Source organism: Mytilus galloprovincialis, chromosome 4 (genome assembly GCF_965363235.1).
Source record: "Mytilus galloprovincialis chromosome 4, xbMytGall1.hap1.1, whole genome shotgun sequence".
Lineage (NCBI taxonomy): Eukaryota > Metazoa > Mollusca > Bivalvia > Mytilida > Mytilidae > Mytilus > Mytilus galloprovincialis.
The window spans coordinates 97,048,575-97,065,947 of record NC_134841.1 but is presented as its reverse complement, the minus strand read 5'-3'; the positions used below and the strand labels follow the sequence as shown (position 1 = coordinate 97,065,947).

The following is a 17,373-nucleotide window of genomic DNA, read 5'->3' as shown; positions in this document are numbered from 1 at the left end:
AGCATAAATTTGCGAAGTCTGTGTCTTCTTTTCTTATGTTGATTTTTTTTCTTTGCAGGAACCGCAGTATTTCCGGCGTCGTGTTGTTACTTCGTTGCTACAGTTATTTTTTTTCAAAATTTAAGAAAACTGCAATAACACCAGTATCAAAATTTTAAATTGTGATTCAAGAGAAACAATAACTTTATCCAATTTTTTTTCCAAGTGTGTGTGTATCAGTGTATCAGCACATGAATTTGATAAATCAGTTCTATTTATACACAGTGTTTACAGTTTTACGGGCAAAAAGGTTAGATCGATTACGTTTTTAATTGTAGTGTGAACGCAGTGGTTCATATTAGACCGATAGAGATCGATATGATTAAAGATATTAATGTGAACGCTAACTGGTTTTATTTAGATCGATTCAAATTAGATCGATAAAAAAAATGCTAGTGTGAACAGGGTCTTTGACTTTTCAAATCCCGAAATTTTGACTTAAACTTGAAATTTTGACTTTCTAAAATCTTGAAATTTCGACTTTTCAAAAAGTCGAAATTTTGACTTTTTTGAAACTCGAAATTTCAACTTATAAAAAGTCAAAATTTCCACTTTAACCTCGAAAATTCGACTTTTTTAAACTCGAAATTTCGTCCTATTTTTAAACTCGAAATTTCGACTTATTTAAAACTCGAAATTTCAACTTATTTTAAACTCAAAATTTCGACTTTTTTAAAACTCGAAATTTCGACTTATTTTAAACTCGAAATTTCAACTTATTTTAAACTCAAAATTTCGACTTTTTTTAAACTCGAAATTTCGACTTATTTTAAACTCGAAATTACGACTTATTTTAAGCTCGAAATTTCAACTTATTGTAAACTCAAAATTTCGACTTTGATCTCAAAGTTTTGACTGTTGAAATCTCGAAATTTTTACTTTTCTAAGTACTGTTAAAACTTTGATGTTAGTATTCAAACAATTATTACAATTTTAGAAGGAGTAGACATGGACGCAAATTATTAAAGCGCCATCCACTTATTTTGGCAATTTGTATTCAGAAACTGGTTTTGTTCTTAAATTAAGATATGGATTAGCATTTAATATTAAAGAAACCATTCGTAAAGAACGTGCTTGTTGAGAGAATTCCCCCCCCCCCCCCCCCCATATTCAATGTTTTAGTTTCCACGACACTGTCATAGGATCGTCAGATCTGAGGACATTTAGCATCACAGTTGCAAAGGCCTGTTTGGTATACCAATAGCAAGTCACTGACTTTGCCTTGTTTAAACAATGGTAAATCAAGTAGCCAAAAATGACTGGCATATTCAGAACGACAAATGAGCTGCTCGGTTTTCTAGTTTTGGAAGTTTGCATCCTTAGAACAATTAACCCTTGGCTTTATATATTAGACTGTTGAATACAAGTATGTTGCAATATAGGTGTGTCGGAATAGCGGGGTTACTTGATACACATATCTGAAGTCCAGACTTGAAATATGTATTTGAACGTGAAACATATTTTATTTATTCTTTGGCAAGAACAAGATTTTCTATCTAAAATAACCTCTTTAAAAATGGTTAAGTTTATTAAAATATGCTTAATGAATCTTTTGTGGATAGTTGTCTCATTGGCAATCATACCACATTTTCTTTTTTATATTATGAAGTTTATGATGTAAATGGTTCTGTGCCTCGTTGATATAAATGACTGTGAATGTGGTAATCGCAAACGTATAAATACTGAGGAAAAGTCGAAATTTTAAGTTTAAAAAAAGTCGAAATTTTGAGTTTAAAAGAGGTCGAAATTTTGAGTTTAAAAGAGGTCGAAATTTTGAGTTTAAAAGAAGTCGAAATTTCGAGTTTAGAAAAAGTCGAAATTTCGAGTTTACAAAAAATCGAAATTTTGAGTTAAAAGAAGTCGAAATTTCGAGTTTAGAAAAAGTCGAAATTTCGAGTTTACAAAAAATCGAAATTTGAGTTTAAAAGAAGTCGAAATTTTGAGTGTAGAAATATCGAGTTTTAAAAAAGTTGAAATTTCAAGATTTTAGAAAGTCAAAATTTCAAGATAAGAAAAGTTAAAATTTCGAGTTAAAGTCGACATTTTGAGATTTGAAATGTCAAAATTTCGACTTTGAAATAAAAGTTCACTGCCAATTTTATTTTTTCTATGTGTCCCTAATACGCTTCCGTAGTTATCTCTCCTTACAAGGCTAAATTTGAAGCCTGAAACAAAATTAATCTATTAAAAGATGTTTCACGGTATTTGTAAAATCAGAAATAATAATTAGATAAAACATAAAATTTTAAAATGAAGGTCTTACAAATCATATATGAATGGATTCCGCTATCCAAATTTGCATATTTCACTGAGAAATGATCCGCTCACTAAGTTGACCTATTGTTTTCGAATTTTTGTACAATAAAAGATAGCGAATAACATTAGTTGAATTTCTTTTTTTTTCGACCGTTCGACCCTGTGCGTAGTCACTGAGCTCGTTAAGCACCTACGTGGTAGTAATGGTTCAAGGGTAGCCAGGATTGCTAACACTGCGTAGTTCTATTTTGATATATTGATGTGCCAGTTTGATTCACAAAACTCTTTTTTTTTTTTTTTTTTTTTTTTTTTTTTAAATTCAGATGTGTAGTTGCACTAACATTTTATTCAAACAGCTTCAAATTTATGAATAAGAAACATGAATCGAAACCATTACATTATATTGGTCTTTACTTTTAAAGGTTTTTAACCATCTGCTTTTGGATTTGCTAAAATCTCAAACCCACCTAATCACCATTTATATAAAGTTTCATAGCTGACATTTGACATCATACATGTAGTTTGAAAGAGGGAAACGTTAAAGTCATCATGATGAAACGAGTGACTGGTGAAGAATAATGATTATCCAACAAATCAACCAAATTTTTCCCACGAAAGGGGGAGCCCGGGCCCCCCTGGATCCGCCTATGTCCAATTCTTCAACCAATGCATGTATATATTATAAACTAAGTCTTCTGTGCACGGTTTTATCATTTTATTACTGTCTGTTTTGATGTGAAAATATGGCAGCTCCTTAATTGTCGTGTTTTGAAGTCGTAGTTTACCAATTGTCACTTTATAGTAAATAATCAACAAAGGAGCATGGATTTTTAACACGTGTATAACATGATAAGAGTTTATTTTAATGACAGATCCATGCGTATTACGATCTACGAATTTTTTACGAGAGGGGTTAACGGCTAAGCTCACTTGCATACGGAAAATATGTCGACGAATTGCTTCCTAGCTGGAAGCAAGCAATAAGAATAAAGTAAACTTCTTCTAATGTTAACAAATTAAAGAACTTTCTTCAAAAAAAGGTTTTGTACATAAGTGTTATAATGAAAACTGTCCTTTTAATTATAAAAAAAATATGCATCATTATTTTTTAATTTGAGGTTTGTTATTACTTTAAACTGACATCTTAAGGATCTCGGATTTTGATGCAACGTACTTCACTTTGTAACTAATATGTATGATTTATCAACATATATTTTTGAATATAAACATCCTGTACGTACATGCACGGAAGTTAGTACAATAAAGGACATATGTATAGTTTATTTCAAATATATGATATAATGTCTACACTAATCAGAAAAAAACTATCATGATACAAAACAAAATCATTAACAAGCTTGCTGACAAATATGTAAAACATAATAATATTATACAGACACGTGTCAAAGTTATATTTTAGATACATTTCTAGGTATTGACTATGTTAGAAATAGTAAATATATGCGCTGAAGGAGATTTTTTTATAATATTCTAGTACATTAATTTGTAACAGGATACGTATGCAGTCGATTTTACCGGGTTGTTTCTAATATTTTCGACATGGCAGTATTCATTGTTGGAAAATATAATTTTGTTTATTTCTTGTCATCTTATTTCACGTTCTTATCCTTTACCGCGTGTGAAAATTTACCTGGACATTTAAAGCCTCTTGGTCACCACAGAAAATCACTTGGAGGAGTTACCATATTGAAGGAATTCCCATCTCCTACAGACTTTTATGAAAATTACATTGCCAAAAGTGTACCGTTTATTGTGAAAGGTATTCTAGAAAACGGACAATTTCCAGCATATAAGTTATGGACTGACCAATACTTAGAGTATGTACTGTTTATATATACTATATGTTTATCCAATCAATAATCAATTAGAAAACTGTATAACAAGTAAAACATATATCACTGGGATCTGGGTCTCATTCAAATTAAAATTTCATTTACCAATGAAAATGCAAAACTGTGTAACTCTGCATAAATCCTATACATTGAATGTATGTTCTATTGTTTATATGGAAAGACTATTATAGGAATAAAACATGCACTAGCTAAGAAAACAAACACTTCTATAAACGAAGTTTAATAGATGAAATACAAAGACGGGATAAGCATTTTTTTTTTTTTACAAATTAATGGGGTTTTTTTCAAAAAATATTGATAGAAAAGGGTATGAAAACAAAACAATGAAATCCACGTATATCTGTACCGAACATACATCAAAAATGTGGATATATATAAAGGAAAACACCAATAAATTATACCGTTATAACTATAATTAATGTTGTGGTCCTGAAGGACGGGGGTTAATAACATAAAAAATAAAATAAACAAAAAGAAAGTACGGAGAAATGTTGGAATAATTAAAGACAAGAAGACAACTTGAGGCTAAATATAAAGAATCTGAAATTATCTAAAATTTTGTTTTTGCCATTTTTGACCATATCAGATTCTCGTCAAGATTATAGCGTAGGAGTCGAATACTCACACCACTAGTTTAACCCAAGAACTTGTTTTTGATCCACGTAAGGAATCTAGTAATTTTATTGTGACTGGCACATTTTCCGGAAACTCGCTGTGAGTGGCAAAGTTCCAGGAATGTTATTGTGACTGCCACAGGTCTAAGAAACTTCTTGCAGAATTCCAGGCATTTTATTTTGACTGGCTTGGTTTTATGAAACTTGCTTTTGAATGGAAAGAAAGGTCAAGGAAGGTTATTGTGACTCTGGCACTGTTCCATTAGGAATTATCATGAATGACACTGTTGACTACTGTTCCATGAGGAATTGTCATGACTGAAACAATTCCAAGAGTATTTCTTTTACTATCTCAGTCCCAAGAATAGTATCACGACTAGCACACTTCCATGAAAAATATCATGACTGGCACAATGCCAGGAATTTTATTATTACTGGCTCTATTCCTTGTCGTCTTGAACATGCATGAAATATTTGCCACGGGAAATTTTGAAGACAGCAACAAGCAGTCACTCTTCTTTTGTGGGTTACCTTTTATATTCATTCCACAAGCTTAGTATTAGTAGAAGACCGACGATTTCCTACATCGATTGAATTTTACGAACAACTAAATGATAACCAAACTAGGCTAGTGATTATCTGTTACATTTTTTTCCCGACACATCTATAGGCGCGTAGCAACCAGTACGCAAAAACTCAGTTGCGTACACATCGAAAATTTGACAAAAATAAAAATATGGTAAGTCTAGTTAGAATAAAAACTAAGTAATAGAATTAATTATAAAGTGTTATAAAAATATGTTAATAGTCACTTTATAACTATATTTCGTTCCAGAAACTAGTTTTCTCTTTACATTTTCGGGACCAGCATCGTGATTGTGCTGCTGATGCAAACAATTAAAATAGCTGAGTCCTCGGGGTTTCAGAATAAAATAAGTGCGTCTACTATGCCTCCTTACCCTGAAATCTTTTCTGAAGATTTCAAAATGACTGATGAAATAAAACGTGATGTTCTATAAATAGGGTAATATTTTTACAACCTATTCGCCAGTTTTTTTTAACGATCAACGTGTTTTTTACTTTTTTATTTTATGTTCGGTCGTGCAAGATGGGTGCCTCGTTCATTTAAGAATTGAATGCTTCTTTTTGTAACTTCATTGGGGTGTAAAAGCGTTGACCGAAGTACATTTTGTATTCCGCGCTTCATCCTGAAAATGTACGCATGGTCAACGCTTTTACAACCCTATGAAGTTACAAAAAGAAGCAGTCAATACTTATAATTACATTTTTTTTAGCAATGATCATGAAAACACGAATTTTATTATTGTTTTATTTAATTCATCTGTGCACTTTATTGTGGGACCACGTGTTATCATGAATGAAAAGTTTTATTGAGCAATGCAATTGCTTACGGAATGTGCAGTTAGCCAATCAGAATAAAGTATCATAATGAAACATACATCTAATGTAATTATTCATTTATACGTGTCTCGAGATTAAAAGTGCTTATTCTCCATGTGCAAAATTTAAAGTGCTTGTTTTCCTTGCTCTGTTAAAATTAAACAATCGTTTTTGGAAGTTGAAAAAAAGAACTCAAGATTTAGTTTTGAAGCTTTTCCTTGTAGATTTTGGGACTTCAAAGGTATTTATATACAAATGTATAGTTAAAGGTTTCCAAACTATGATGTTATAAACAAGGATTTATACCCGGGAATCTTTAAAATACTTAACATATAATATGCATGTATGTCGGTCTGGACGACAACGACAGAACACTCTTTCAGTACCATGAGACGACTAAAGAAATACAATGAAATCCATGGTTTATCTGGGCTTGTTCTATTGAACATATACCACGAAAAACAAATTTCAACAGACACGGTTTTGGATAACTGGAAAGGGTCATTGACTTCCAGAACTAACTTTGAGAATTAAAAGCTAAAAGAAAGACTGCTTGTTCTCTTATAAAATAAAACAGAGAAATGTGATTCGATTTATTTATGTATTTTCTCAATAAAAAAAATACCCTTTAAGGCTTAGAAATTTGGATTTTTCTCAGTGAAAGTATAGTGGGTTGAGACTGATTAGGTAGCAATTAAAATATATGGTGGTGGCACTATATATTTTAATTGTTACCTAATATATAAATAAGCTCTACCCACTACACATTAGAAGTTTTTTTTCTCTAATTTTTTTTTTTCAAATTTAATTATTTTCAAAAGTTGACTTGTTACTCATGAAAATAAGATTTCTGTGAGATCATTTTCAGTCCCAGGAAATCGCGAGAATGCAGGATTTTGCACCATTTACTCTAGAGCTTCTGGGGGGGGGGGGGGACCCCTCGCCGTATGACTTCTTTCCCCGGCATTGCGTACACATCATTTTGGCCTAGCTACGCCCCTAATCTACTCACTGACCGCTTGTCAAGAGAGGTCTTGGTTGAAAATCAACAATAGAAAAATGTTTCCAGAACCATGCAGAATATTCTTTTCAATTTGAAAAAAAAAACTGAAATAAATATGAACAAAAAGTTTTGTAATGTCCGTTTCTACACAACCAATTACCAACATTACATGGTGTCATTTTATTGTCTATTTCTAGACTCAATAGAGTCTTAATTATAATCTATTTCAGTGTTTACCCTAACTATGCTTGCCCATCCCGAAGCACACGAGTTAAAAACGAGTACGGATGTGAATGCAGTAAAACTATTTAGCTGTGGCCTAATCTGTATCCAATAACAAAGTATAACAAATGTCAGTAAAGGCATAGGACAAATACAAACACAAAGATTTCTAAAGAAACATTGGATACATTGCGTGGGTTATGTGGGTATATGCTCCTTTTAACGTTTAATATTATATCTCCTGAGCAGTCAGTCAAAGTACGATGAGACTATTTCTCACGTGAAAACCGAATAAGAATTATATTATGCTGGAGTGTGACTGTGTCCTGATGTTAACATTAATTTCTATTCTGATCTCTACTTTTGTTTACAGGGTGTATGACGATACCCTGTTAAGGTAACCTGAACATTTGCACGACTAGTCGGGATATATTTTTGTTTCAAAATTTCTTAAAATCTTATATCAAATAGACAATGTTAGTGTCTTCTTGTTGTTATCCATACGATAGTAAAATAAAATTCTTTAATATATATGCTTTCCCTCTATTCTTATTTTCCACATGTATGCCCTATACAAGCACATGTGGTTATGTACTGATCGGGTGTTAAAGTGCTTTAGTTAAGTATATCTCAATTGCGATTTCAATGTACATCTTAATCTAACGTATTGTAGGAAGGAATATGGAAGCCTTTTTGTGGACGTGGAAGGAGGGAAGAAAGAGGACCGTAATGCACAGGCTTACACAATGCCCATGTCAAAGTTCCTTCAGATATACAACCAATCAAATGTATACATGGTTCATGACGTAGCAACACAAATGAAAGGTATTTTAGAATGAAACTTTTTTTTGTAAGAATGAACTTATATTGTGATTTTTAGTATGATAATCTTTTCACAATATTCAGTCTTGGACAGTTATTCCATCATGACTGCCCAGTAATCCTAGGACACAGCATCCCTCATATGATTCTGATATAAAGATACAAATGTAGGCTATATATAGATATATTTTTAATACTTTCATATACAAATAATGTTTTTCTCGTATGTGAGTATAACATATTTGTTTTTCGTTCATTTTTTCTTATATAAATAAGGCCGTTAGTTTTCTCGTTTGAATTGTTTTACGTTGTCATTTCGGGACCTTTTATAGCCGACTATGCGGTATGGGCTTTGCTCATTGTTGAAGGCCGTACGGTGACCTATAGTTGTTAATTTCTGTGTCACTTTGGTCTCTTGTGGAGAGTTGTCTCATTGGCAATCATCATACCACATCTTCTTTTTTATACATAAAATGTGACAACATAAAAAATATACCATAAATTAATACATTGCATCATATTTGAAAATTGTCAACCTTCTTGCAGCTGATATTACAATACCAGTATCTCTACAATGTGGAGGTTTAGAAAAGGCTATAAAATCCGTTATAATGTGGTTTAGCAGTGGCGGAACAAGGTCCGTTCTCCATAATGATGGACTCGACAACATCAACTGTTTACTGGATGGAAACAAAGACTTGATCATGTTTCATAAGGTATTAACAAATAGAAATATCCATTGTTCTCAAAAACAAAACGAAGCATAATTTACCGAGTTCAGGCACCAAAGATCAAAGTTTATGAAGATTTTTTGTGTGCCGTACCATTTCTGTCTCTCCAAACTTACGTTTGTGCAATATCTAAAACTTAATATTTCAACCAAGGATTTGTATATTTAAGACTATACAAATCTTTCAAGTTGTTTTAACTGTCATATTTCTTTCCGGTAAACAGGACTTTCAATCGTCTTCATTGGTTTACTCTTTTTTTCTCTTCTTGAAACAAAGTTTTTGGCGTCTATGCTTTGATATTTAACATTGAATATAATAGTGTTTTTTTTATTTCTACACATGTAATTGCAAGTTATTTTGTTTCATTATTTCATTTAATAATACAGTATGATAGTTCTATCAAATGAACGATCTGTCCGTTTGTTTGGTGATTGTGCATGTTGTTTTTAAGTCTTCCGTGGTTTCTTTTTTTTCGTTATTTTAGTGTCCCTCTTTATTATTGATTTTTGACATTGCTCTGGAACATATATATATTGTTCCCAGCATTGCTTACTATGATTCGTTAACATCTAGATGTACTTTCTAGAAATACAAACCTGAGATTGAAGCGGATCATTTCGTGCACTATGGCGCCTATAGTAGTGTTGATGTCGAGGCTGTGGATATGGAGAAATTTCCTAAACTACGTGACTTACCATGGTATATGGCAAACATTACCAAAGGAGATTGTCTGTTTATACCATATCAGTTCGTATCCATTAAAACTTTCCATATTACTTTTCATTTTTATATATTTCAAAATTTTAGAACTTCTAACGTTTGGGAAAGGCATTTCAATAAAATGGTTAAAATATATAGGGTGTGAACTATCAAATCTTGATTCTAAGCCGTTTGTTTATATATTTAATGAATGGCTATTATCTATTTTGAATTTATTTAATGAATGGCTATTATCTATTTTGAATTTATTGAACCATAAAACTAATTTTTGACTCTTCACATTGAATAATCCGCGAAGCGGATTATGTAAAATGTGAAGAGTCAAAAATTAGTTTTATGGTTCAATAAAATCAAAATAAATTATTGCCATTCATTATAAATAAGTTTCTATCAAAAATAATGCTCAAGGAACATTTTTTTTATTTATATTAACAATAACAACGTACACACATGTTGGCGTATGAATACACAACGTCAGAGTGGGCGTGTCGCCATCAAAATTGACAACATTGAAAATAAAACTAATGATTTTAACCAATCAGAAGACAGTGAATACACCAAATTTATTTATTGAACCATAAAACTAATTTTTGACTCTTCACATTGAATAATCCGCGAAGCGGATTATGTAAAATGTGAAGAGTCAAAAATTAGTTTTATGGTTCAATAAAATCAAAATAAATTATTGCCATTCATTATAAATAAATTTCTATCAAAAATAATGCTCAAGGAACATTTTATATTATTTATATTAACAATAACAACGTACACACATGTTGGCGTATGAATACACAACGTCAGAGTGGGCGTGTCGCCATCAAAATTGACAACATTGAAAATAAAACTAATGATTTTAACCAATCAGAAGACAGTGAATACACCAAATTTATTTATTATGCCATGTTTCAACTGAAATATTTCTGTCATACACAGGACTTTCAATTGCATTTAAATAAACTGGTTTGTTTAAGAAATAATTGATGCAAGCTATACTTTATTGTAGTTTTAGTTTGGTAGGCATTATATTCGTGATTATTTTTGCCCGAGCGATAGTGTTTGTGTAGGCTCTTCCATGAACCTCCATTTTTTGTTTGTAAAGAAGCAAACGGCTGGCACTGTGATTTTTCAAAGGGAGGAGTTTAAACAGCCTGCATGAACGGTTGTCGTATCTAGGTCAAATATGTCAAATTCGGAATGCAACACACTACAGTCATGATAAAAGAATCAGTAACATCATGTGCACCTTTTAAGAGTTTGAAAGTGTAAATATATTTAGTGTATCAGTATGATAATTTGATAAAATTCATTATTCTGAAGAAGTCAATTATATACGAAACAAAGCGAAAGAAGCATGTCATATTAGCATTTTCATTTACACAAAGTTATATATACATATATGTTCCTTATTGGAAAAGTAATACCAAAACTTAAGACTGAGAAAAATCAACCCCAAAATTGGAATCTCTGCCTCAGAAGGTAATGAGGGGGGCAAGGGGGGTCCCCATAAAAGCAAAACAGTGAATTGATTTGGTGAAAAACAGATAACAAGGAATTGAAAAGGGACAATAACAGATAACAGTAAATGAAATATGAAAATAAATCTGTCCAGGACCAATCCAGTAGATGACTCGTAGATCTTAGTATATAACTTGTGGTATGGACCTAGAAAATTGTAATTTGTGTAAACAAGACGTTTCGGCCGTTGAGGCAGTTCTGCCTTGGTTGATTTTTTTTCCGTAACTTGTACAATAAGTTTGAATTTTTCTGTTTTTGATATACGGATATTTTTAGGGCATTTGAGGGATCAATTTTTAATGATTTAGGTTTTTTTATTTAATTTTTGAAAGTAGTGCAGCCAGTGACACTTTATTATAAATTTGATTTTTAGATTTTTTATTTCTGAAAAGCAATATATATACATTTGTACTTTACAAGTAATAAAAAAAAACATTGATGCACAATATATTTTTTTAATTTAATGACCTCATGATAAAACTTACTTATAAAATACAAAAATACCCAGATCAGTGGAGACAGGACATGTAACTGACACACGCATGCCAGTTATGGTTATTCTGATAATAGAAATTGACTCAAGTGACAATTCTGATAGTATAATAGAAATTGGACCTAGTGAAAATTTGGATGACACCAAGTGAAACACCAATCATGCATCTTATGTGAAATTATAGAATATGGAAAATTTGGGTACAGCATTGTAGAAGCTGTAGGATTTTTAAAAGGGTATTTGTCGAAAAATTAAACTGATGACACATCTTTATTTGCATCAATGGTTTCTGAGCTTCAATTTTCGCCATGTGAAGCAGTTAAAAACCTTTTAAAAATATGGTGGTCAGGGTTCTCTTTATGTAAATGAAAAGAGATGGAGTAGCACTTATAATATAAATGCTAAAAGAAAAAGATGTTGTATAATTCCCAAAGCCATAATTCAAACCCATACCACTTAGTAATGTAAAACAATTCAAAGGAGAAAACTAACTGCCTAATTTATCCACAAAATAGTGAACGAGAAACTTAGTAACAGTTACACAGTAACAAACTACAACCACTGAATCCAGGCTCCTGACTTGGAAATAGGCACATACAGAATGTGACTGCGTCAACTTAAGCATGCTAGTTGGTGTCCAATCCTCCCCTTATCAGGGACAGTGATGTAATAGTACAGCATACAGATTATTATGTGGTCATTGAATAAAAAAAATCTACAGGGTGTACCAATTCTTTTTTTTATAACAAAATCCATACTATAAGTTATTGTACAAGTAATAAGTGAATTATAATTTGTACAAAATGCTACATGTTCACAGACAACGGAATTTATTACAAAGGATAATAATAATATATACTGGAATGGTCCTGGGTCCAATTGATTTTAATATGTTTATGTGATGTATGTTACTGAAATTCTTCTGCAAATACAGGGCCACCCGATATTACCAGTAGAAAGACCCCAATAGATATCATAGGCGGATCCAGGGGGGGGCCCTTTCGTTGGAAAAAAATGGTTGATTATATAGAGAATCATTGAAGCATGACTGGAGCGCCCCCCCCCCCTTAGGTCAGTCAGCGGGCCCTCCTTAGGAAAAGTTCTGGATCCGCCACTGGATATACATTGTAAGAAGATGTGGTAAGCGTGCCAAAGAGACTATTATCCATTCAAATCACAATTTTCAATTATCTTCAATTTCTACGGAAGATTGGTTGTCAAAATGATAACATTCCAATTTTTAATAACAGTTAACAGCAAATAGATTCTCACAATAACAGATAACAAAATAGATAATAGTCCTATAACAGCTAACAAAGAATAAGACAATAACAGCTAACAGTAAATATATTTTCAGAATAACAGATAACAAAGAATTAAAATGCCCCATAACAGCATAACAGTTAAACCCCTTGCCCCCCTCGGTAATCGTGCACGTGTGCCGACTGCAATATTTCAAAAATTATAACCGACGAATAATGAAGATTCAAAGAACACACATTCCAGTAACGATTTAAAAAAAATATTTTCCTGAGCGTAAACGAACATTTTAATCATGATAATTGCTTAAAAATGTCTGGAGAATCTTATGATTTGAATTTGTACATGCATTACTAAACAATGTGTACTTTTCTCCATAATCTCAAATAAATGAAATAATGATCTGTTACTTTTAGATGGTACCATCAAGTGTATTCTCATTCCGGGCGTAATTTGGCTGTTAACATTTGGTCTAACCATCTTCGTTGGTTTGACAAAACTGTATGCAAAGAAAGTGAAGACAAACTGAAGCCAAAATCATTGAAGAACATAGAGTTAAAGAATGACGAAGAATCATCTCTAGACGACGAATTACGGTGAGTGAACTGGGTAATATAATGTTGTTTAATTCTTGCTTAATATATGCATTCGTATTTTGGATGTGAAGAAAACGTTATTAGTTATATCAAGAATTTATTTGGTATACAAATCCTTGGTAATATATTATAGGCAGTTAAAATGACAGCGTTAAAAAGAATAAAACTAAACGAATTAGATAAACATTGAAAATTATTTAATTTCAAAAGTATAGAGACTTCATCTGCCCACTCGAAGTTACGACAAAATCTAGAGACCAAAACTGTGACATACAGTCCCAGGATTTAGCAAATAACTCGCTTCTAGTATAATAGTATATATAAGCTTCTGTTCTAAATTTTAAAAAAATATGACAAGCGTGTTTAATTTTCGTCCAACAGATATGAAATTTGAACTTAAATTAAAATCCAATCTTGTTTAGTGGAAAGTAAGTAGTTTCTTTTTTACTTATAGCATCACGTAACGTTTGAATCTCATTTAAAAAAAGATAGATCTTTGATATCGAGTACGCAAATTCATATAGATCCAATTTTTTATCAGATTTCATGACAAAAGCCTCAATGGCCTACATTTCATATACTTTAAACTTCTATAGATATATATATATATATATAAATACAAATTTGAAAAATACCGCATCCAACCCTAAAATATTACTAACAAGTTCACATTAACGGTAAAGAAAAATGCACATTTACTTAACAAACTTCCCGCCTTTTTCAGAGATATGTTTTTGGATGCATTGGACGAACTAACAAATGTCAATTTTGGAGAATTTGCAGGTCGAATCAGAAAGATTGCTGTAAACGAAATACCAGATGATGCCTTTACTAAGGTTAGAATAAACAAATAACTAGATATAAGAAAATGTGTCAATCAGACAACTCACCATCTATAAGTAACAGTTTGTAAAAATAACATATATTGCACTAGATAAATAATTTTTCATTTTTATGGAATTTAAGATGAAGTTTAAACATGCTTCCTTTGATAGAGGGTTTATGCTTCATATGAAGCTATTGAAACAAGGAATCCGAGTTGTAAAGCTGAATTCATCCTTCGAAAGTTCTACGGTCGATCGTTAAGGAATATCTGTGCCACATTTTACCATAGCTTTGTTCCAATTTTCATAGATCCTTCCTCTTATCCTTTGTAATGTTTACGAGCCATTAGCAATTCAGCTAATGGGTCAGGATATACCTACCCGCTCGGAACAAGGATCAACCCCCCCCCCCCCCCCCCGGTGTATAGTTTGGTTCGTGTTGTTCATTTTTTAGTTTTTGCCGTCCGCCTAGACGATTTGTATCTTAAGCCTCAAAAGTCATATACAACATTTTGGAAGCCCAGAGACGATATGATATATTCGCATTTTACCACGTTGCATATACCAAAAGCAAATGCATAACTTATTTATTAGAAGTTGGTTTAACCAGACCACGATTTTCAGCATATCATTACCATTTTTGTTTGTCGGTGTTTGTATATTTGTTTTAAAAGTAAAATTCTGTAGGTGCACTAAGAGCTTTATATTTTCAACCAAATTTCACATTCCGGTTGATGCTTACACCGATGGCTGCCACTTTTGTCACGTTTTCGACGAATCAACGAATACAATTTTATAAAGCAAAGCACATCTTAAAAACTGTCACCATGACAATATTTTTTATATTTTTCTTTTTGGGATGAATAGTGTCTTTTTTTGTAATTTCAGATGTTTGATATAATCGACAATGATAAGAATGGTATGTTAACGATGGGTGAATTTCACACCTGTGATTATGCTGAGATGTTTGAGCAAATACCAGATTTTGAATCCTTTTTTACGAACAATGATCAAGATGCTGTAGGCGATAAAAATGACCAGCCTGACAACAACTATTACACAAGACAACCAATGAGGATAGAGATGGAAGATGACGTCAGTTTCCTTTTAAATCCTAAAAAGTCACTAGAACTAACATTGAATGACGAAAATATCCAAGAAGAAACAAATGATCAAATTAAAAATACGGTTAGAGAAGAACTATAACAGAAAGACAACTTCTAACTATTCGATTTAATGGTAAATTAAATATTTCCTTTTCATAAAAGTGCCGAATTATTCCATTTTTCCTTTTTATAAAAGTCGCTGAAGCGAGACTTACTTTGTCTACGGAATAAGCATGTACAACTGCCATAGTTTGTGATTTGGGTCACAAAGGCGAGCCATAAATCCATGTGCTAACTTCATTTAATAACAAACATATTTATTCTTAACCTAACTTATTAAAATCGTCATCTTTTATCATGTTTTATTAGTTATTTCAGTATTTTCCGCTGACATTATGATTGATTTAGTTATCATATTTCACCTGCAGTATTTTTTGTTTATTGTTAAAACTAAATGGAAGTATAAAAAACTCATAGATCTATTTAAACTGAATTTACTTCATGGTATTTATTTGGGGTAGTACGGCGGGTGTTGGAATGGGTGGCTCTAGCTGTACATGTGCAATGACTTGTGAATTGTTAAACTAATGCTTTTACAAATTACTACCTAGTGTAAAACCATTTAAACGGGAAAACCAACGGTCTAATCTGCATAAAAACGAGAAACACTTATGAACCACATAAACAGACGGCAACCTCTGAACATCAGATTCCTGACTTAGGACAGGTGCAAAATGCCTTTCTTGAGTAATGGTCGTTGATTGATTAGGACGTGGTATCTTAAGATGTTTTCGTTCACATCTTGAGAACTGTTAAACAAATGCTCTTCAGTTTATTCTGGGAACAAGATATATGTTCCTGGTTTATTGTGTTTTTGCTGGTGCAAAAAAGGAGGCCAAATTCCATATCAACAATTTTCACTTTTGTTGTTGAAATTGGAGGTATGCTCCTTGGCTGGTATTTATGCTGTTTCCATATGTCGAATTGACAACGTTCATCCAATTTCTCTTCAAATTCTAATCTGTCATTTTTCGGATGACAAAATGTAGTTCAATAGTTCAAGATAGGTTTTGACGATTTTCACTTTGTTGTTCAGGTTTCTAGCCCTTGGTTGCGTGTACAAATGTAAGATTACATCTATAAAGTTCTTTCTATTAAACAGCCTCTTCTGATTTATTTTGTTGATCGGATAAAGAAAGATTGGTAAATTCTCTATTCAATCATGATCAGTACCCATACCCTCCTTCCTTGATGGGTGCATTTTACATAGACAAATATAATCGTATAATATAATCAAAATGAGGATGTTAATTTGATGTATGCCTTTTTGTGCTTCTTCGTTACATTTGTTGTTTTTATAGTGATTAAGATGATAACACAATGTTGACTGCTGTACCCCTATTTTTGACATTTTTACCTATTATGTCTGTTTGTTTTGTTCACGCATCGGTGACTATATAATGGAATTTGATGCGACTGTCATACAAGTGAGAGGTTTAGCTAGCTATAAAACCAGGTTCAATCCACCATTTTCTACATTTGAAAATGCCTGTACCAAGTCAGGAATATGACAGTTCTTGTCCATTCGTTTTTGATGCGTTTTGTTATTTGATTTTGCCATGTGATTATGGACTTTCCGAATTGATTTTCCTCTGAGTTCAGTATTTTTGTGATTTTACTTTTTACAACAACTTTATAACACATTGGAGTTTCAGAGTAAGGAAGCGGAGAGATATTTGAGTTTAGAGCAACTAAATATACCACAACATTTTGTCAAGCTTTAAAGTGATAAATGATACCTTTTGTGCTTCTAACGTTCTCTAAAATAAATGATCTATATCCATGAAACTGAAACCAATTTGAAAGGGTTTTTCTCTCCGGCAATGGAATACTCCGA

The 17,373-nt window shown here is 32.1% G+C and overlaps 1 protein-coding gene across 1 annotated transcript; it reads left to right on the top strand.

The window, feature by feature from the left end:
• The first annotated feature begins 3,774 nt into the window (after window positions 1–3,774).
• LOC143073538 (bifunctional peptidase and arginyl-hydroxylase JMJD5-like) lies at window positions 3,775–15,831 on the top strand. The gene is made up of 7 exons (XM_076249175.1): window positions 3,775–4,133; window positions 8,083–8,234; window positions 8,778–8,947; window positions 9,549–9,709; window positions 13,367–13,546; window positions 14,271–14,382; window positions 15,259–15,831. Exons 1-7 carry the CDS (start codon window positions 3,856–3,858, stop codon window positions 15,574–15,576), a joined length of 1,371 nt encoding a protein of 456 aa, XP_076105290.1. The 5' UTR covers window positions 3,775–3,855; the 3' UTR covers window positions 15,577–15,831.
• Window positions 15,832–17,373: the final 1,542 nt, after the last annotated feature.